Raw genomic sequence first — 22,628 nt, 5'->3', positions numbered from 1 at the left:
GTGGACATACCACATTCCATTTATCGATTGATCTTTTTGGACATTTGGGTCATTTCCAATTGATCTTTTTATTTTGGACATTTGGGTCATTTCCAATTTGTAGCAATTACGAATAATGCTGCTATGAACATTCATGTGTGAATTTTCATGAGGACGTGTATTCTCATTTCTCTCGGGTATAGATCTATATAGTAGGAGTGGAATTCCTGGGTTAAATGGAAATCTTATTTTCAACCTTTTGAGGGACTGCCAGACTATTATTCCAAGGTGATACAACATATATATAATTCCTTTTAATAGATAGGAGACTGAGGCCCAGAGAAAGCAAGGGTCCTACGCACAAGTCTTGAGTTAGTGCAAGAAAGCAGGAGCCAGTCAAGTAAATGGCTCCAGTCCCACCCCATTCTCACCCTGCCCGGCCCCACCCACTTTTATCCTCTCCATTCCTTGCCCACCAGCAGCAAATCCATTCACACCAGTCTCTCCCAAAGGCTCCCTGTTGCTGTCAGGATCAAGTTCACTTCTGAGGGATGACTTACAAGCTGCCATCTGGCCCTGATTCTGTCTCATGGTTTTTTTTTTTTTTTTTAAGCAACTATATTGAAATCTAGTTCACATACCAGACTGTTCACCCATTTAAAATGTCTAACCCAACGCTTGTCACATCTTTTTCTTTTCTCCCCTTCAGGGCCACACAGGCCTTGTTCTGGTTTTGTGAAAATGACATCACCTTTGCTTTTGGGACCTTGCACACAGTCTCCTCTGCCTGGGACAGTCTTTCCTTATAGATTTTCCTGGTTTCCTATATATTTCCCTGTGATCCTTCTGATCTTGAGATGATACTTCCACTGGGAAGCCTTCCCAGATCACCCAAGCTGGTTGCATGACCTGCAGGACATTCCCACAGCCTCTCTTCAGTCACTTTGTTATGGCATGTGACACAGCAGTCTGAGCTCTGTAGGTCTGGGAGTGCAGCTTGTTCACATGCAGTGTCTGGCAGATGGTCAGAAAATGAGCGAACAGAAACATCTGAAAATACCTTACTCGACACTGAGCATATTGCAGAAATCCAGTAAGTGTTTGCAGACTTTATTACCTATGAGGACAGGGGCAATACCTCCTTTTGGTAACATTCCAGACAGTTTGGGTGATTAAAGGGTAAAAATTAGGGGCACCTGGGTGGCTCAGTCAGTTAAGCATCTCCCTTCAGCTCAGGTCATGATCTTGGAGTCCCAGGATTAAGCTGCACATCTCGACAGGGAGTCTGCTTCTCCCTCTGCCGCCCCCCACTCCGCCCCCTGCCCTTTGTCTCTCTCTCGCTCTCAAATAAATACAATCTTAAAAAAAAAAAACTTAAAAAAGGGTAAAAATTATTGTTTTTCTTTGACTGGTACCCATGCTATTTTCTTCTGGCAACAGTACTCCAGTGTTCCTCTAAGGAACTGCCTCCATCCCACCTTCAGTCCTGACAGTTTAGGTGGGGCCAAACAGCTCCTAGAATGTGCACGTGACCCAAATCGGGTCTATTACTTGACCTACTGGAAATTTTCAGAAAGGAGTCTTTTCTTTTCACTGAGTCAGTATTTCTACAGGAAGACAGGCTGCCTGAGAATAGGAGAGGTGAGGGGCACCTGGGTGGCTCAGTTGGTTAGGTGGCCAATTCTTGATTTTGCCTCAGGTCATGATCTTGGGGTCCTGGGATCGAGACCTGTATCAGGCTCTGTGCTGAGCAGGGACTCTACTTCTCCCTGTCTTTGCCCATCCCCCTGCTTGCTCACACTCTCTCCCTAAAATGGATAAATAAATCTTTTAAAAGGGGGGAGTTGATAAAGCAACTCTATTTGAAGCCAACTGACCATTTTGGTTATTCAGCCATTTACATTCCTTTATTTATTTTTAAGAAGATTTTATCTATTTATTCATGAGGGACACAAAAGAGAGGCAGAGACATAGACAGAGGGAGAAGGCTCCCTAACAGGAGCCGGTTGTGGGACTCGATCCCAGGACCCTGGGATCACAACCCGAGCCAAAGATAGATGCTCAACCACTGAGCCACCCAGGCGTCCCTTTACATTCCTTAAAAAAAAAAAAAAAATTGCTTAAGCCAAGTTGAGTTCAGTTCCCACCACTTGCAACTACAATATTTCTTACAGTTAGTAATCCTCCATGTGTGTTCACTTATACACCTGCCCATCATATCTGGTCGTTTCAACCAAATAAAGGAACCACACAGACTTTTCCTCAAAGTGCACGTTTACCTACTATTCACAAATCTAAGTCATCATTATTTTTCAGATATGTTGTATATCTGGCTGTCAATATTTAGACTTCCATGCATGGTACTTTTTTTTTTTTTTAGATTTTATCTATTTATTCATGAGAGACAGAGAGAGAGACAGGCAGAGACATAGGCAGAGGGAGAAGCAGGCTCCATGCAGGGAGCCGGATGTGGGACTCGATTCCGAGTTGCAGGGATCATGACTTGAGCCGAAGGCAAACGCTTAACCGCTGAGCTACCCAGGCGTCCCTGCATGGTACTTTCCACACCACGATCAGTAAATGGACATTTCAGATTGTCTTAAATGATTTTGAGTGAAAAAGTAAGATGCTCATTCAGTAGCCTGGCCCAAGTTGAACTCCAGGTAACACATACAATAAGCACTGTATGCTGAACTTGTGCGTAGATTCTGGGAAGAGCCTGGTAAAACAAACTCAGATTTTCCCTTTGGCTGCTGCCAAGGACATGTGCATTTACCATCAATATAATGGGGCATAAAGACCTCACATGTTTTATCCACCCAACTTTGCTACAGGGAAAAAAACAAACTGTGTGGGTGAGGAAGCAAAATGAAATGCTCTGAGATGCCTCCTGGGAACGAGGGTGACAGCACTCAATCATCAGCTACTGCTTGCATTCCAGTCCAACCTATACTTTTCAGTATATATCGTACCACTCCCTACTTAGGGTCTAGCAAATTGTGGACATTTTAATCTTCGGGTCTTTGCTGGTTCTATTCTGTCTGCTTGGAATGCCCTTCCACACTGTAGAACTCTTTTGAGACCTAGGTCAAAGGTAAGCTCCCCTGTGAACCCTTTAATATTTCGTTTAAGCAGCTATTTAAAATATCTTTAAAAAAAAATAAAAAAAATAAAATATCTTTAAAGGTCAGGCTTTCTTAGCGTGGGTCTGTAGGTCGCTAGGACTAGGCTTTGAAGGATCTACCAACACCCGTGTTACCTGGGAACTCTGTGCATCTGGGCCCATATGCATTACTCTGGAGGGGAGGGTCTGAGCTTCCACTGGATTCCCAGAGGTTCTGACCAAAAAAAGGGTTCAGAACCACCAATTTCTTATGTGTCTCTCTAGTGAGTTCTGTGAGGACAAAGGTCACATCTTTTTCATCTTTGACTTCAGCACTGATCCATGAGATGCTCATAACTGTGGTAGAAGGCTCGTTAGTGACCCAGAGGCAATATTTTACAGGCAGAGAAAACAGGATGTTTTAATTGGTAGAGTCAAGAGTTGTTTGTTCTTGATTACAGCATTCAACATGCAAATTACATTCACCTCTTGGTACAGAAATGGCACCCTGCCACTTCCCTGGGACAGTTAATCCAGACAGAATGATTCCTGGGCCACCTTAACTACATGTCTGCCAGCAATCGCCCTTTCTCCCTTCATACAGTGATATGCAAACTCTCTGATCCAGAATAACTGGGAAATGAGGTCTTTCCTTTAACTGTGTAGCCATATTCAGTGTAGCACTGTTGATCTGTCAATGGATTTGATACATTCTGAACTCCAGCTCAAGACCTCAGATTATGTAACCTATCTTTGATGATCCCAAAGGCACTTGAGAATCCGGCAGTGTCTCAGTATTGCCGATTTTCACCGGACAGTGTTGAGATAGAAGGCTGGCTAAGTCTGTCCTAGCCTTGCGTATTCACTCTGAAAAGAGCTTTTTTGAATCAAGTTTTGACCCATTTACTCTTTATGTCACTCTGTAGGCTCAAAATGAACATAGAGAGGTTTCACTTTGCTCATCCATAGCTCCTAAATTTTCAGTAATGAAAATGTATTATTTGTGTAAAGAAAGTTGTACAAATACTAACAAAAAATTAAAGGTAAAACACGGGGTGTTTAGATCTGGAGAAAACAGGTGTTCACTGTGGTTAGATTAGATGTCAGGCTGACTGCACTTAATAATTAGGTATAATTGACAATGCTTTTTCCAAAGACTGAGTTTTTGCTAAGTTTTATATATTATTACTAGCTTGAGTATTCCCCCTTTCTTTGACTTTCATTACCAGAGTCACCAGAAGGAAAACGTAAAACATTTTAAAAATAACTGTTTCTTGTTAAGTCATCCGGCACAGACTCCTCAAATCTCCTCTAGTTTCAGACATACAGGGGAACCTGGCTCAGATAAGAACAATTCTTGCTGAATACCTGCTAGTTCATGCACCTCCATTTTATTCTGAGAGGCTCCAGCTCAAACCAAAGTTACAAAGTTAACCACTACTCTGAGTTCCTGACACAGCAAATCCCTCCTTGGTCTTCAAAAAATAGAGGTCTGTAATTCCTTTTTGAACATGCCTTCAAAGTGGAGATCTTTGGCCATGAGCTCCTCTTCGACATCATCTAGTGCCCACTGGTGATCCGTCAGCTCCAAAGCTTCCCACTCTGTCTGCAAAAGAAGAGGACACCAGGACAGGGAAAGGAGGGCTGTTACTAAAAGCGGGGCTGATGTGAGAGCATCTGTATTAGCCAGAGGCTGGATTAAACTATTTACACGTATAAACTCATTTAATCCTATGAGGTGGGTGCTGCTACCTGCCACATGCACCCCCAAGCTCAATTTAAAGGCAAAGAGAATAAGGCTTAAAAAAGGTAAAATAATTTGTCTAAGGTCACTAGAGATAGTAACTAATTACATTTCTCAAATAGTCTATTAATGCTTTCTGCTTTTAATTAGCAGGTTTTTTTTTTTTTTAAAGATTTTATTTATTTATTCATAGAGACACAGAGAGAGAGAGAGAGAGAGAGAGAGGCAGAGACACAGGCAGAGGGAGAAGCAGGCTCCATGCAGAGACCCTGACGTGGGACTCGATCCAGGGTCTCCAGGATCACGCCCTGGGCTGCAGGTGGCGCCAAACCGCTGCACCACCGGGGCTGCCCAATTAGCAGGTTTTAAAAAATGATTTAGGAAATGTAATATGCAATACAAATGTTAGCTCATGGATGATGGCTTTTAAAAATTTTTATTTAAATTCTAGTTAGTTAACATAGAGTGCAATATTGGTTTCGGGAATAGAATTCAATGATTCATCACTTATATACAACACCCAGTGCTCATCACTAGTGCCCTCCTTTTTTTTTTTTTCTTAGCATTTTTTTTTTTTAAATTTTTATTTATTTATGATAGTCACACACACAGAGAGAGAGATGCAGAGACACAGGCAGAGGGAGAAGCAGGCTCCATGCACCGGGAGCCCGACGTGGGATTCGATCCCGGGTCTCCAGGATCGCGCCCTGGGCCAAAGGCAGGCGCTCAACCGCTGCGCCACCCAGGGTTCCCGCCCACAAGTGCCCTCCTTAATGTCCATCACCTATCTGGCCCATCCCCACCTTACCTCTGTCCATCAACCCTTAGTCTGTTCTCTATCGTTAAGAGTCTCTCATTATTTGTTTCCCCCTCCTCTTCCCCTCCCCTGTATGTTCATCTGTTTTGTTTCTTAAATTTCACATGTCTGCAATCATATGGTATTTGTCTTTCTGAGTGACTTCGTTTAGCATAATATATTCTAACTCCATCCACAATTTAGCAAACGACAAGATTTCATCTTTTGATGGCTGAGTAATATCTCATTGTGTATTTGTGCGTATGTATGTGTGTGTGAATGTATCTTCTTTATCCATTGATCTTTTTTTTAAATGTAGTTCACATGCCATAAACTTCATCTTTGGAATATGTGCAATTTAGTGGTTTTAATACGTTCATAAAGAAATGCAATCATCACCACTACCTTATTCCAGAACATGTTCAACACCACAAAAAGAAATTCTGTATCAGATAGCAGATGCTCCCCATTAAACACTTCCCCCAACCTCTGGCAACTACTACTTTACTTTCTGTATCTTTGGATTCATCTTATCTGGATATAATATGTGGCTTTTTCTTACTGGTTTCTTTCACTTGCAATGTTTTCAAGGTTCCTCCCTGTTGTAGTATGTATCAGCACACCATTCCTTTGTGCTAAATATTCCACTGAACACTTTGTCCATACATTGTCCATATTCCAAAATGTTTCACTTTATTGATCTGTTCCTATGATGATGGATATTTGGATTGTTTCTACTCTTGGAGTATAAGGAATTGTGCTCTGAACATTCTTGTGTAAGTTTTATGTATGGACATAGGTTTTCAATTCCCTTGGGTATTTACCTAAGTGGGGAATTGCTGGTCATATGGTAACTAAGTTTAACTTTTTGAGGGTAGACTATAAAAACGGCTTTCCAAAGTGGCTGCGCTGTTATTGGTAAGGAGGACTGCTCCAATTTCTCCGCATCCTTGTCAACACTTGTTAGCGCCCATCTTTTTTTTTTTTTTTTTTTTAATTTTTATTTATTTATAGTCACAGAGAGAGAGAAAGAGAGGCAGAGACACAGGCAGAGGGAGAAGCGGGCTCCATGCACCGGGAGCCCGACATGGGATTCGATCCCAGGTCTCCAGGATCACGCCCTGGGCCAAAGGCAGGCGCCAAACCGCTGCGCCACCCAGGGATCCCGCGCCCATCTTTTTTTATAGTCATCCAGTGAGTATGGAGTAGTATCTCACTGTGGCTTTGATTTGCATTTCTCCAGTGGCTAACAATGTTGAGCATGCTTTCATGAGCTTATTGGGTGTTTACATATCTTCTCTGGAGAAATGTTTGTTCAAAACTTTTGCCCATTTTTAACTGGGCTGAGTTCTGAGAGTTCCTTATTCTGAACACTCGACCCTTTATTAGTGATATGATTTGCAAACATTTTCTGATACTATCTTTTCATTTCTTGATGATGTCCTTTAAAGTACAAAAGTTTTCACTTTGACAAAGTTCCATTTATCTTTTCTCCTTTTGTCACTTGTACTATTTTTTTTTTAAGATTTATTTATTTATGAGAGACACAGAGAGAGAGAGAGAGAGAGAGACAGAGACATAGGCAGAGGGAGAAGCAGGCCCCATGCAGGGACCCGATGCGGGACTTGATCCCGGGTCTCCAGGATCAGGCCCTGGGCCGAAGGCAGTGCTAAACCGCTGAGCCACCCAGGCTGCCCTCTTCTAAGGGTTTTATAGTCTTAGCGCTTATACCATTTAAAGTTTTTTTTTTTTTTAATTTTTATTTATTTATGATAGTCACAGAGAGAGAGAGAGAGAGAGAGGCAGAGACACAGGCAGAGGGAGAAGCAGGCTCCATGCACCGGGAGCCCGATGTGGGATTCGATCCCGGGTCTCCAGGATCGCGCCCTGGGCCAAAGGCAGGCGCCAAACCGCTGCGCCACCCAGGGATCCCTGTTTTTTTTTTTTTTAAAGACTTTATTTATTTATTCATGAGAGACATAGAGAGAGCGGCAGAGACACAGGCAGAGGGAGAAGCAGGCTCCATGCAGGGAGTCCGATGTGGGACTCGATCCCGGGTCTCCAGGATCACACCCCAGGCTGAAGGCAGTGCTAAACCAGAGTCCCCAGGCTGTCCCAAGTTTTTTCTTTTTTATTGTGGTAAAAAATATTTATATAACATAAAACTTGCCACTTCTAACCTTTGTAAGAATACAATTCAATGGCATTAATTACATTCACAATGTTGTGCAACCATCACCACTATGTATTTGCAAAAATTTTCATCTCCTGGAAACTCTGTACCCAGTCAACAGACTATCCTTTCCCCACTGAACTGTCTTGGTATCTCTGTCGAAAGCCAATTGATCTTAAATGTATGGGTTTATTTCTGACCTCTCAATTCTACTCCATTGGTTTATAAGTCTGTCCTTATGCCAGTCCCACATAGTCTTGATTACTATAGCTCTGAAGTAGGTTTTAAAATCAGAAAGAGGGATCCCTGGGTGGCACAGCGGTTAGGCGCCTGCCTTTGGCCCAGGGCGCGATCCTGGAGATCCTGGATCGAATCCCACGTCAGGCTCCCGGTGCATGGAGCCTGCTTCTCCCTCTGCCTGTGTCTCTGCCTCTCTCTCTCACTGTGTGCCTATCATGAATAAATAAAAATTAAAAAAATAAATAAATAAAATAAAATCAGAAAGAGGGGATCCCTGGGTGGCTCAGCAGTTCAGCGCCTACCTTCAGACCAGGGCATGATCCTGGAGTCCCAGGATCAAGTCCTGCATCGGGCTCCCTGCATGGAGCCTGCCTGTGTCTCTCATGAATAAATAAATAAAATCTAAAACAAACAAACAAAATAAAATCAGAAAGTCTGAGTCTTCCAACTTTATTCATATTAAACTCTAATTGGGCTATTCTCAGTTTCTTACATTTCCATATGAACTTCAGGATCAGCCTGTTGATTTCTGCAAGAAAGGCAGGTGGAATTTTGTGTTGTGTCTATAGATCAATTTTGGGAGTACTACCATCTTGACAATATTAAGTCTTCTAATCCATGAACATGGATGTTTTTCCATTCATTCAGGTATTACTTTAATTTCTTTCAGCAATGCTTTGTAATTTTAGTGTACAAGTCTTATCTTTATTTTGTTAAATTTATTCCTAAGTATTTTTTTTTTGGATACTACTGTAAATGGAATTTTTCTTAATTTCATTTTCAGATTCTTTATTAACAATGTGTAGAAATGCAACTGATTTTTGCATCTTTAGCTACATCTTCTAAAACTTTGCTGGACTTGTTAGCTCTAACAGTTTTTCTTGTGAGTTGCTTACAATATTCTATATGCAAGACCATGGCATCTGCAAAGAGAGTGTTTCCTTCTTCCTCTCTAATGTAGATGCCTTTTATTTCTTTTTGTCTATAGGCCCTGGCTAGATTGTCCAGCACAACGTTGAATAAAAGTAGCAACAGTGGACATTCCTGTCTTCTTCCTAATCTTAGGGGAAAAGCTGTTAGTGTTTCACCACTGAGTATGAGGTTAGCTATGGGTTTTTCATAGATGCCTTTCATCAAGATGAGCAAATTCCTTTCTATTTCTAGTTTTTATCATGAAAAATTAGTGAGATTTTGCTGTACAAAAATTATACTGGACTTCAGATATTGCAGAATCATTTCATGAAAAGGCTGTAAGTATTAATTTTTTTTAATTAAATTTATATCTAATGTTCACAGGATCCAAAATAGTTAATAATATTCTAAATATTTACCTGGTGTCTCTGAATGGAATGCTTTTATAGCTTCATTTACAGGCTGGATTAAATCTGAGTGAGCATTTAAAAACTAATAAAAGTACTAAGAGTCTCCAACTTGTTGGAGACAGAACAGCTGACTCTGGCTCAGAAATAAGAAACATGTAAACAAAAATAAGTTTTTGCTAAATTTAAATTTAAAAGATGGAACCATACATGCTACGCTCACTTCTGGGAACCCATCTTTTAAGTAACTGTCTGCTAATGCCTTTTGGAGCTTCAGTGAAGCTAGAAAGAGGTGTGAGTGTACCTTGAAAGCTTTGTTGGTGTCCGCAGGCATGGCCATGGCTGCTCCAGTCATCTGTTCCTGCATCATCCGTGACTGGTCAGCGGCTACAATGTAAGTAACACACCTACGTGAGTGCCAGGGCTCAGCAGGCACCCAGCACCCTCAGGGAAGAAGAGTCCTTACACAACACGCACAGAGGCTCAGTAGTGGATTAGAGAACCACATGACAGATTCAGTGACTGGCTATGTGACCTAGGAAAAGTCATTTTACCTCTCCTGAAAAACAGGCACGATAATAGCAGAAGAGAGCTCAAAGAAATGCTAAACTTTATTTCAAATTGAAACAGTAAGTATAGCTACCAGTTGTTGAGCAACTACTTTATGCCAGGTACTTTATGAAGTGCTTTACACATTCTACCTCATTTACTGCTAACAACAAACTCTGAAGTTAATTAGTAAGGTCTCTATTTTACAAATAGGCAGAGGATTAGAGTGGTTAAGTCACTTGCCCGAGGTCCCAGCCATTAAATGAGAGAGCCAGGATTGATACTGGCAAGAACTCTAGTCAATGAACTAACTGGTCAAACCAGGCCTTGTTTCAGCTTCAATTTACAGGCTTACGTTACTGGTACTGGATTCCTCATAAGAGGCTTCAGGGAACTAAATATTGTCCCTGTTATTGCCAGGGAGAATTTAAATCTTCGGTTGATCCTGGAATTTTTTTTTTCTTTTTTAAAGATTTTAAGTAATTGCTATACCCAGCATGGGGAATAGAACTTAACAGCCCTGCCATCAAGAGTCACATGTTCCACCGACTGAACCAGTCAGGCCCCCTGACCCTGGAATTTTTAACACCCTTGCAGAATATCTTAGAAACTTAAGAAGCTTAAGGGGTGAAGCATTGTATTTGACTACACTAGCAAACAGAACATTCTACATGAGTTTTTTGGCTCTGGTGTGGATGATTTGTCTGTTAGAGTATTTTGCTTATTAAACCTGTGCTTCTTACCATTATCTTGGCCCAAAATCAGAGAGTAAATGCTCCGAAGCCCAAAGACATTGAGGAAGTACCAGGATGCAGAGCTCACCCTAGGAAAGCACAAGTGGATGAACAGAGGCAGTTATTTAGAATAAATGTAGTTCACACTTTTCTATCACCCAAAGAGTATGTAAAGGAATCACCTGGGATAGGCTAAAAGTTGTCATAATCCACCCATGGCATTTTGAGTGGAGTTTCAATGAGAAAAACCAATATCCTATACCAGTGAAGTATGCAAATTAGAATCCTGTTCTTTGAGACACCAGTTTTAGATTTTCTTTTTTAATAAAGGAAAGTAAATTCTTACCAGGATGCATCTAATGTGAGTAGTTCAATTCCCTGCTGTAGCATAGGCTTAAAACGGAGAGTCAGTGGAAATGGGACCTTGGCTGCAGAAAAGAGAGAAAGTTCACAATGTCGCCTTGCTGTTTTTAGAATAGTTTAAGTGTGAATGCGTGTAGTTTTTCCCTGAGGAGGTAGAAACTGTACCATACACAGTTTGGAAATGATTTCTACCAGGAAATTTGTGTCTATTTCTGAAAAAAATAACAGTCAAATGTCACTCTGTTATAGTTCTTGAACACCAGCTTCTCTATTGCTTAAGAAGCAGGGACTCCGAGTTATGACCTAAAATCAGAAAAAAAAAATTGCAGTAATCTGTTAAACCCAAAGTGGAATATATAACATATAGAGAACTACGTTACTAAGAAACAAAATTGATTCAAAACAAATTATAAAAAAATATATTATATTATATATATATATAAATAAATAGACAGTCCTTAGAAAATGAAGTCAACATAGAAACATGCTTCCCTTCATCCTACTTAATTAGAGTTAGTTTTGGATACAAATGAGCAAGCCATTCATTTAAGTTCCTATTGGTAAAAAAAAAAAGGCATCCACAACATGAACTAATGATGAATTCGGGATAAGAGCCATAAAATATGGCATATTAATTTTTTTTAAAAGAATGGGATTACTTTCCAATAGAAAATAGGGGACCCATTATATTAGTATCTCAGCAGCACTTGGATTTCTCTGAACAGGGACATGGCAAAGGATTACAGGTAAGTAAACCTGAAGTCTTCTGAGTCTGTTAACTTACTTGTGACAAAGCCGGAGAATGTCATGTTGATCCAGCCACCAATAAGAATCATAGGGAGAACATTTGTCACATTGCCTTTCATCATGTCTGTGAGCATAGTGGGATCTATGACAAAAACAAGAAATCACTACATTTTGCTACTGTTGGCAGGAACTTCTTCCTGATTTTCTGTACATTTTTAATTTATATGATAATTAAAGTAATACAAGTTCACTGTAAAAAATTCAAATGACATGGAAACAGGATGTAGACAGTTTCTGAGCCCACTCTCTAAACACTTTTAACTATTTGTTGCATATCCTTCCATCTTTATACGTATGTGTATAAATATGCATGTATAAGTATATACACGTTTCCCTCTCTATATACATAATAAAGTGATATTATGCTTACTAATTTGATTCTTAATTTAAAAAATGTAAATATATTATAAATGGTATTTTCACATTGTATAATATCTCTGTTTTCAGTGTGTGCATAGGAGTCTATTGTGTGGTCACACTACTTTTGGATGGACCTATAGATTGCTTCTAAAATTTTTTTTTTTTTTTTTGCCAATAAACACTGTTGCCTACAACTACCTAGTACAGAAACCTGCATGTTTATGTAAGTGCTTCTGTAAGAGAAACTCTTAGAAGAATTTTTGGGTCAAGGGGTTTGGACGTTTAAAATTGACAAGTACCATTAGATTGTCTTTCAACAATAACAAGAGGGCCTAACTTCCCATAACTTTGACAGCAGCAGCTTTGTGAAGCGTTCAATCTTTGCCAGTTTAATGTTCTAAAAAGGACATTTTGGGGGTGCCTGTATGGCTCAGTTGTTTAAACATCCAACTCTAGATTTTGGCTCAAGTCATGTGTTGGAGCCCCTCATTGATCTCTGCACCCCACAAAGAGTCTGCTTGAGATTCTGTCTTCCTCTGCTCCTGCTGCACCCCCCACATGTGCACACAGCTCTCTCTTTCAAATAAGTCTTTTAAAAAAAAGAGAAAAAAAGCATTTTGTTTTAATTTGGATTCCATGGATTTTAGTGAAGTCAAATATCTTTTCATACACATATCGGTCTTTTGTTTCTTGTGGGTTTTCTAAAAAACTTTAAAAAATCAATTGCAGTACCTTCTGTCTGAGTTTCTTACCTAGAGAAATGGGTATTAAAATGAGAGGACAGCTAATACAGAATAATAAATTATTTTGTTTTACTTTAAAAGTGCTGTATTTTTTTCACATGACTGGGGTCGGTGGAAGTAAGAAATCTGTTAGAGCAAAAACCATAGAGTGGGCCAAGCAATCATGTTTCACAAAGAAATGGCTGGGCTGGGGAAGAGGTTAAGAGCTCTTTCACTTTCAGGCAAAAGCAGGGTGGCCATGTGTCAGCAATGGGATCCAGGCACTGGGCGGGAGCTGGGACTGGGATGCTTCTCAAACTGTGCTCCACAGAGCCCTGGGTTCTAAGGAACAGCAAACGGAAGAGACACAGGGACGATGGCTCTAGCTTTCTCACCACCCAGCCCCGAGGCCTCTTTTTTAAAAATCTACTTTAGATATTGGGTTTCCCAGATGATTTATTTGAAAAAGACAGCTCCACTTGTGTAGATCCCTGTAATAGATGATATCTAAGATCTTTTAAGATTACTGTATCATACAATTTAATATTTAAATAAATCAGTATTCTCCCTGCCCTCCCCCCAACTCATGTTAAGAATCTTCCTTAAAGATGACAAAGGGGAATAAACATACCAGTCATAGGAGAAGGAGGCACTACCTTCCTTTTAGTTTTTTTGAAAAATCCATCCTCTGGGTTGTTGAAGTAATATTTTCGTGTCAAGAAAGACTAGTAGAAAAGAGAGCTTTTTAAGTCTTAAAACTGTGACATAGCAAATTGTCAAATTATTTCTCAGGGGTTTAGTCAGAAGGCCCTTGGAATAGTCTGTTACATTCAGAGCTGGCTGCCTACTTGGCAGTCAACCTGACACTTTAGCTGAGTCACATTTAAAAACAATTTCCTAAGAAGGGCGAGGTCACAATGACAGCAGATACCACTAGGCCACAGCTTAATTACAGATTTGCCAGACTTCAGCTTTCCCCAAAGAGTTCCCTTATTAAACATTCAGATATCTACTGCCCTCAACAGTGAATCGTGGAGCTTTTAATAAAAGATAAATGAGTACCTGTTTGGGAATGTATTTTCCATTTTCCCTGAGGACTCTGCTTCGAATTAGGACTTGACTGAAAAATACAACCAAAACAATGAGATTTTTAAAAGTGAAACACTAGAAGAAAATGAGAGAATAAGAGTAGAAGACCTATTTAAACACAAGAGAGGGCCTATTTGGCAACAAACCTGTGGGGACACTTTTCAAAATACAAGTGTCTTTAAAACCAATATAGCATGCTTAACCCAACAATCAGGTCTTCAATAAAGCATTTTTCAGAAGTCACTGTGTTTATGAACAAAAGATTTCTGAGGAAGGAACATTTAGAATGTCACACTCTGCTTTTCTTACTTTATAGGAAGCTAAGAAGGAACTTTCTCTAAGTGAAAAGAGTTCTAGTTGGATGCTCCTCAGAAGATCTGGGGGCAGGAGGATGGAGGAAGGGTAAATATAAAAGAAAGAACTTTTAAAACCCCACAGAGAAATGAGTATAGGATTTGACAGGGTTGCTCCCTAACAGACAATAGAAATTCCAGCAGGATTGAGACCGCCAGTATAGTCTCAATAAAAATGTACTGAATTAATAAAGTATTTGGTGATATATGACTATAATTGATCATTAAAGATAAGAGAATGCGATACAAGTGAGTGGTACTAAGATACATATGCTAAACAGAACAGAGATCCAAATACTAATGTTTGCTAGGTTTTCAAAAGTTGTTTTATTGGGGCGGGGGTACCTCCTTAAGTTAATGGAAATTCTTCTTGAAAAGTGAAACAAAAAAAAAAAAAAAAGAAAAGTGAAACAAAATACAGACAGAAATGAACATGAAAATTGTGCTTGGTTTCCTCTCTACGCCTCAATATAAACCACCTGTTCTAATCAGGCAGTCCCCCCAGGGTCCCCTGGCCACTTGACACATATTCTAGCTTCTCCATGTGCTGGGAATGCTCTAGTGTCTCTCTCATTCACGAGTTCTATCCCATCATCACCTAACACCTCCTTCAAGTCCCACCTTCTCCATGAAATTCTGCATGGTGCCCTCCTGGAATTCTCTCTGGTCTTCTCCCTCTTGACCTCATTGTACTGTACAGCTGACAGTTCTATACACAGGGCTCTAGGATATGTAATACGTTCTGTCCCTGGGATCTAGTCTAAAGCTACTCCAAGTGTGGCCTATGTACCAGTGCTGGTCAGTGATGAGGTTAAGTGCAGACATTTAGAAACTTTTATAATAATTTGGTTACTTCCACAAATATGTACTAAAATATTTTACAAAAGCATCAATCTAAGATAGCTCAGAAATTAAAAAAATAACAAAAAATTGATCCTTCATCACTGATAGTTTAGGCAGCACTGGGTCTAGAATAATGGGTTAGAGTAATGGAGTTGGACAGATGGGTTCAAATCCTGGCTCTGCCACTTATTAGCTATGTTATCTTGGGTGAGTCATTTAAATTCCCCATGTGTCCTTTCATATTCTGTACAAAAACAGATTTATCCTCATTGGACAAATACTTTTTGAGCTTCTGAATGCCATCTACTATGTTTGGTGACACAAACAACAGTGATCAAAAAGTAAATATCTCAGGGTGCCTGGGTGGCTCAGTCGGTTAAGCAGATGATTCTTGATTTTGGCTTAGGTTATGATCTCAGGGTCCTGGGATTAGGTCCCCTATCAGGATCCACACTTGGCAGGGAGTTTGCTTGAGGATTCTCTTTCCTCCCTCTGCCACCCTCCCTGATCTCTCTCAAATAAATAAATCTTAAAAAAAAAAAGAAAAAAAAAGGCAACTATCTCATGAAAGTTATAGTGGGAGAGAAAGACACTGATCAAATAACCATAGGAATAAATGTGAAATTCACCTGTTATGTCCTAGGAAGAAAAGATGGATGGTATGATGGGAGTGTATAATATGAGGGTGTGACCAATCTAGGGAGTCAAGGTCTGGGAAAAAGCTTTGAGGAGGATGTATGGCTAAGTTGGAATCTTAAGAGATTACCTTGGCAAAGTGCTAGAGGGAGCAGCATGGGTAAAAGCCCTGCAGCAGGCATAAGTGCTATGTCTCTGAGGACCTGAGAAAAGGCCACATGGCTAGAAGAAAGAGAACTACAGAAAACATGGTGAAAATGAAACTTGAGAGATGTGCAAAAGCCACACTAAGGCCACACGCATCCCAGTGTATTTTTTTAAACTGTGGTTAAAAAAAAAAAAAAAAAAAAAAAAAAAAAAAAAAAATAAACTGTGGTTAAAAACAAAACAAAACAAAACAAAACAAAACAAAAAAACTAACATAAAACTTACCACTGTAATCATATTTAAACACACAGTGTGATATTTTATATGCATACATAAACAATGGAATATTACTCAGCCAGAAGAAGGGAGATCCTGCCATCTGCAACAAGTTGAAACCTGAAGGCATTACGCTAAGTGAAATTAGCCAGAGAAAGACAAACACTGTGTGATCTCATTTATATATGGAATCTAAAAAAAAGAAAACAAACAAACAAAAAAACCAAACAAACAAAAAAAACAGTCAAACTCATAGAAACAGAAAGTAAAAATGGTGGTTACTGCGGGATGAGGGAGATGGGGAGATGCTGGCCAAAAGTTGTAAGATAAGTAAGCTCTGGGGATTTAACATACAGTATTAACATACTAGTGACTCTAGTTAATAAAACTGTGTAATGAACTTGAAACTTATTAAAAGAGTACACCTTAAGCATTCTTTAACATCAATTAAAAAAAGTTAACTATGTGAGGTGATATGTATGTTAATTAACTGGATTGTGGTAATCAATTCAGAAAGTGTATATGTGTGTGTATATACACACACACACACACACCACACAGGTATCAAATTGTCACACTGTGACATTTCATTTAGCTGTAAAATGTATTGAAATTATGACACATGCTACAACATGGATGAACCCTGAAAACATTATGCCAAGTAAAATAAGACAGGCACAGAGGGACAAATATTGTATGCTTCCACTCACAAAAAGTACCTAGGGTAGTCAAATTCATAGAAACAGAGAAAGTAGGATACTGGTTGCAGGAATTGGGTCGAGAAGAGATGAGGAGTTAATACTTAATATGTTCAGAATTTGTTTGGGATGACAGGCATGATTGCACAACAGTGAGAATGTACTTAATACCATTGAATTATACACTTAAAAATAGTTAAAATAGTAAACTCTATATTGTATATATTTAACCACAATTAAAAAAAAAGAGTGGGTGCCTGACTGGCTCTATTGGTGGAATGTGTGACTTGACCTCAGGGTTGTAGGTTTGAGCCCCATGTTAGGTGTGGAGAGTACTTTAAAAAACAAACAAACAAAAAGGAGCAAAAGGGAAATACTGAGGATTTTAAGCTAACTTCTTCATATATATCATCTCATTTAAAATGATTTTCACTCCATGTGGCATACCCTAAGCACTAGATTAAAGGTATCTATTTTTTTTCCTTTGCATGAAACTCCCTGAGAGTAGGATCTTGGCCTTGTCATATCTTGTACCCTATAGCATATGGTACAGAGCAGGGCACATGGTAGATCATTAAAAAAAACTTGTTCACTGTAGGTAATTCAGGCCTTCTTTAGGCACTATAACCAACAGAAATTCAGCTGCATCTCCTAAACTTTCACTGTTGAGCAATTTTGTAGAATTGGGGTTGAGAATCACGACCTTGAGGCATTTCAATCCTAAATCAAGGCAAGCTGTATATTCTAAACACTCAGTTTCTCTGAGGTCTGCAAATGCTACAAGAAATTTTTATTTTGCATTTTCATTTCTATTATTCCTGAAAAGTAGTCCTGATACTGGTTATAAAGACAAAGCTTCTCTTTTGTATTGATAATTTGCAGTTTAAAGACATTTTCTTAAAGCTTTAGTTTTCTGCTTTGTTTTTAAGTAGGTTCTACGCCCAACATGGGGCTTGAACTCCCGACCCTGAGATGCTTAACCAACTTAGCCACTCAGGCACCCCGAAATCTTCAGTTTTTAAGTTGATATTTTTCAAGCTGGAGGAGTTAATCATATATTAAAGACCTGAGTTTGCTTCCTTTCCTAAAAGTCAATATGTTCTTTGAGCTTGAGCACCACTTTTTCCATACATTCTATCCCCAACTATGGTCTAATATATTTTATTTATGTATCTTTCAATTTTGGTTTAATATATTTTAGAAAAATTTTAATAAGTTTTGAGGCACCAAAAGTTTAATAATTTATGAAACCAAATGTTCCATTTTGTGATCATTCAGGCTAATGGAAACTTATATTAAATGTTTACAAACAGAAAACATGTTTTGCCTTGGTTTTTGGCAGGTTCAGAATCATGTGCTCAGCATTCTATCCAAGTTCACAGGATGACTTGGTGGAGTACCATCACATCATGTCAGAACTGGCATGATCCAGACACCTCATATAAAGGGACCATTATGACTAGAGATATTTGAGCTTTCTCTAAGGCATTGGTTCTCTCTCTCTCTCTCTCTCTTTTTTAAGATTTTATTTATTTATTAGAGACACAGAGAAAGAGAGAGAGAGACAGAGACACAGGCAGAGGGAGAAGCAGGCTCCACGCAGGGAGCCCGACGCGGGTCTCGATCCCAGATCTCCAGGATCACACCCCGGGCTGAAGGCGGCACTAAACCGCTAAGCCACCAGGGCTGCCCGATTCTCTCTCTTTTTAAAAGATTGATTTATTTATTCATGCGAGACAGAGAAAGAGGCAGAGACATAGGTAGGCTCCCCATGGGGAGCCCAACGTGGGACTCAATCCCAGGACCCAGGATCTGGACCTGAGCTGAAGGCAGACTCTCAACCATTGAGCCGCCCAGGCGCCCCTAAGGCAGTGGTTCTTGATGGAGGTGGTACTGCCCTCTAGGGGGACTTCTGGAAATCTCTGGAACATTTTTGATTGTCAAAATGATGGGATAGAGAAAAGAGAAAAAAAAACAGGTAACCGTCATTTGTCAGAGGCAAGGGATACAAAGTATTCCTCAGTACTGGAGACAGTTGTACAAATTCAGAGAATCATCTCATGTCTCATGCTACTTCTGAATATCTCACTGAATTGCTTTTAATTATCTGACCCTCAAACCTAATTCCATCTTTTTTTCCACAGGGAAGGAAGAAGTGATTTATATATATATTCAATCTCCAGGTATGCAACCACCAAGTATATACAGGGAAAATTGCACTTTGTTTTGTTTAGAACTTTATCAAGAGTAGCTCCTCATTTAGTAAAATCACATCCAAAACAACAGTGCCTTCTGTAATATCTAAGTAGCTAACACTGTATCAGCCTACAGTTGAACCTGTCCCAATTAAGGTGATTTTATATTGAGGTGATTGCTCTGACCTCTGCATTACACTTTCTAGGACCATTGTGAATAAGTATTCACAAAATAGAAATTATTCTTATTTCTCCTTATGGTTACAACTAGTTGGGCTTTAAGTTGTTTTTAAGCGAAGTATAGTTGACACACAAGGCCACACTAGTTTCAGGTGTACAAAATAGTGATTTGACAACTTTATACATTATGGTATGCTCATATGTGTAGCTACCATATGCCACCATATGCTATTATAATATCACTGCCTATGCTGTACTTTTCATTCACATGATTCATTTCATAACTGGAAGCCTGTACCCCCAACTCCTTCATCCATTTACCCATCCCCCTATGTCCCTCCCTTCTGGCAATCAACAGTTTAGTTTGTTCTCTGTATTTATGAGTCTGTTTCTGCTTTTGTTTTTTAGATTCCACATATAAGTGAAATGATATGGTAATTGTCTTTCTCTGACAATTATTTTGTTTAACATGTAGTAGCTTCTAGGCCCATCCATGTTGTTGCAAACATCATGCTGGTTTTTTTTTTTTATTTTAAGATTTTATTTATTTATTCATGAGAGAGAGAGAGAGAGAGAGAGGCAGAGACACAGGCAGAGAGTGAAGCAGGCTCCATGCAGGGAGCCCGACATGGGACTCGATCCCGGGTCTCCAGGATCTTGCCCTGGGCTGAAGGTGGTACTAAACTGCTGAGCCACCAGGGCTGCCCCACGTTGGTTTTTTAAAAATATTTTTATCTATAGAGTGCATGAACTGTGAATTTCTTTAAAAAAAAAAAAAAAAAACAACTTTTTAAAAAAAAGATTTTATTTATTTATTCATGAGAGGCACAGAGAGAGAGAGAGAGAGAGAGAGAAAGAAAGAGAGGCAGAGGGAGAAGCAGGCTCCATACAAGGAGCCTGACATAGGACTCGATCCCAGGTCTCCAAGATCACGCCCTGGGCTGAAGGTGGCACGAAACCGCTGAGCCACCCAGGATGCCCATGAACTGTGAATTTCATCGTGGATTAGGAAAAGGAGCTGTGGGTGTGATATCATTCAGAAACAGCACTCTGAAATCACATAGTGAACCAAGGGCAGAAAACTGTGGCAGAGAATCTATGACAGCAGGAATTGTGGTCAAGAGAATTTTAACTTAAGGAATGAGACTGGGGCAGCCCGGATGGCCCAGCGGTTTAGCGCCTGCCTTCCGCCCAAGGCATGATCCTGGAGACCTGGATCGAGTCCCGTGTTAGGCTCCCTGTGGGGAGCCTGCTTATCCCTCTGCCTATGTCTCTGCCTCTCTCTCTGTGTGTCTCTCATGAATAAATAAACGAAAGCTTTTTTTTTTTTTTTTTAAAGAGTGAGACTGATCTGAGTTCAAGTATACGCACAATATTTTACTATTTTGGTTATTTTGGGTAGGCTACTCTTCTGGCTTTCTTTTCTTCAATGGTAAAAATGGGTTCAGGATTATCTAACTTGGTGTGATTTTGAGGATAAATGAGAACAATTTATTAATGTCAACAAATAAATCTAAATTTCTAAGCTCTCTTCACATTGCATCCTTCTGAGGGGCACTGACTTCAAGTTATCTCCAGGAGGTTAGTTCTCATCAGTTCTGGAACTGATGCCACAGGAAGTGGATGCTGTGGTGTAATGCAAAGAACTCCAGACTTGGGAACCAGAAAATCTGGCCTCAAGTTCTGAAGGTCTTCATGTATGACCATGGAACCTCTTAAGCCTCAGTTTCTATAAAATGAGACAGCACCATTTATCTCATAAGAGTTGCTCTGAATTTTAATGAGGGGTGCCTGGGTGACTCAGGCCGTTAAGTGTCTGCCTTCAGCTGGGGTCATGATCCCAGGGTCCTAGGATCTAGGCTGGTGATGGGTTCCGTGCTCAATGGGGAGTCTGCTTCTCTCTCTCTCTCTCTCTCAAAAAAAAAAAAAAAAAACCAACTTAATAAGTAAATAAACAAGTAAGTTAATGAATGTAAAAGCTTAGTTTAGTGGCTGGCATAGATTAAGTGCTTAATAAATGTTGGTTTATTATTATTATCTCAACTTAATTGGGAAGCACAACTGAAAAGGATAAAGCACTGCTTCCCAAACATCATTCACAATCCATGATTCCATCATGGTTATGATTTTTGTTTTATTCACTAGCACTTATACTATTAAAAACTTAGTATTCTTTACACATCAACTTTTTCTACTTATAGAAATTTTAAAGTAAATCTTTGAGTTGCCAGCCAATGGAAAACCAGCTGCCACAGACACTTAAACACAACAAAAATAAAATATAATTTTAGCAAGATACTGTTTCCTGTGGAAAGTTCTGAGCCTAAGGCTTGCTCTTTCTTAAAATGGGAGATTAAGTGATAGTAACGTATCAAAGACATAGCGACCTATACCTGAGATGATCTCTGAAAATAATCACAACGATGGACTGGAAAATGTTTTTTTTAGATTTTAATATGAAGGGGGCACACACCTGGATACCTAAAATCATCTCAAATTACCTCTCTCAACAGCTAAATCCTGTAATGAAGCACATGAGGAATAGCTTGCCTCCACTCCTGAAGGAGAAATGATAATTACAGTCCCTCACACCTTTAGGGCAATTTTACATTTGCACAGCACTTGGTTACTTAGGATCTCAGCCGACTACCACAGTAGTTCAGTACAACGAGCAGTGTAAACACACCCACCTTATATACAGTTCACAGATAAAAGGGTTGGAGACTGGCCTAAAAATTAATAGCAACAAATTTTCTGAGCACTTAATACGTCCCAAGCCCTGTGCTAAAGGCTCTGTAGGCTTCATTTAAAATTTAATCCCCACGCCTGCTCTAGGAGGCATCTCCTGTTACCCTCATCTTACAAATGACTAACGTGAAACACAGGTAACGCAGGAACGGTCACCCAGCCGCGGGCGGGGGGCGCGCAATGTGAACCCGGACAAACCGACAACCCCCCTGTACTTTGTTGCCCAAGGTCACGGGTGAGTGAGGCCGCCGGGGAGGAAGGCGCTGACCTGTCGGAGACTTGTTCCTGAGTGAGCTTCTTGTCGCTCTGCAGCAGGATGGACACGTAGTGGCGGATCATGCCCACAAAGAAGGTGATGATAACGATGGGTAGGACCACCCAAAGGCGGATGTTGGAGTCGAGCAGCAGCTCCGGCCCCGCCATCTTCACAGACAGCCGGCTCCCACCCGGTGTAGCCGGGCTTCTCCTCCCACGGGGCGCGAAGGCCCCTCTTCGATTTCGCTTACGGGCCTTCCCACACCTCCCGGCCCTGCTGGCCCGGGACCGACTCCAGCTTCTGCCCTAGCGCACTGCC

The 22,628-nt window shown here is 40.1% G+C and overlaps 1 protein-coding gene across 3 annotated transcripts; it reads right to left on the bottom strand.

Moving 5' to 3' along the window:
* Positions 1-3,476: 3,476 nt before the first annotated feature.
* On the bottom strand, positions 3,477-22,477 carry EMC3 (ER membrane protein complex subunit 3). 3 transcript variants are annotated; one of them, XM_025450075.3, is made up of 8 exons: positions 22,323-22,477; positions 13,952-14,009; positions 13,521-13,614; positions 11,785-11,889; positions 10,984-11,065; positions 10,647-10,726; positions 9,659-9,741; positions 3,477-4,688 (listed from the first exon to the last, which is right to left on the bottom strand). In XM_025450075.3, exons 1-8 carry the CDS (start codon positions 22,475-22,477, stop codon positions 4,560-4,562), a joined length of 786 nt encoding a protein of 261 aa, XP_025305860.1. In that variant the 3' UTR covers positions 3,477-4,559. The 3 variants fall into 3 exon arrangements, with proteins under 3 accessions (XP_025305860.1, XP_048954555.1, XP_048954556.1); XM_049098598.1 differs by having other exon boundaries at positions 3,477-4,684; XM_049098599.1 differs by lacking the exon at positions 3,477-4,688 and adding an exon at positions 8,457-8,564.
* Positions 22,478-22,628: the final 151 nt, after the last annotated feature.

The sequence above is a fragment of the Canis lupus genome, chromosome 20, assembly GCF_003254725.2.
Source record: "Canis lupus dingo isolate Sandy chromosome 20, ASM325472v2, whole genome shotgun sequence".
In the NCBI taxonomy this organism is placed as follows: Eukaryota; Metazoa; Chordata; class Mammalia; order Carnivora; family Canidae; genus Canis; species Canis lupus.
Note: the sequence above shows the minus strand (reverse complement) of the source record. Positions and strands in the feature narration are given on the sequence as shown.

Excerpts from the sequence above, each read along its gene's own strand:
- EMC3 (XM_025450075.3), bottom strand. The coding sequence starts at position 22,477 with ATGGCGGGGCCGGAGCTGCTGCTCGACTCCAACATCCGCCTTTGGGTG. Across the intron at positions 13,615-13,951 it reads GAAAATACATTCCCAAACAG|TCTTTCTTGACACGAAAATA; the intron begins GTACTCATTTAT and ends CTTTTCTACTAG. Across the intron at positions 10,727-10,983 it reads CTCACATTAGATGCATCCTG|GGTGAGCTCTGCATCCTGGT; the intron begins GTAAGAATTTAC and ends GTGCTTTCCTAG.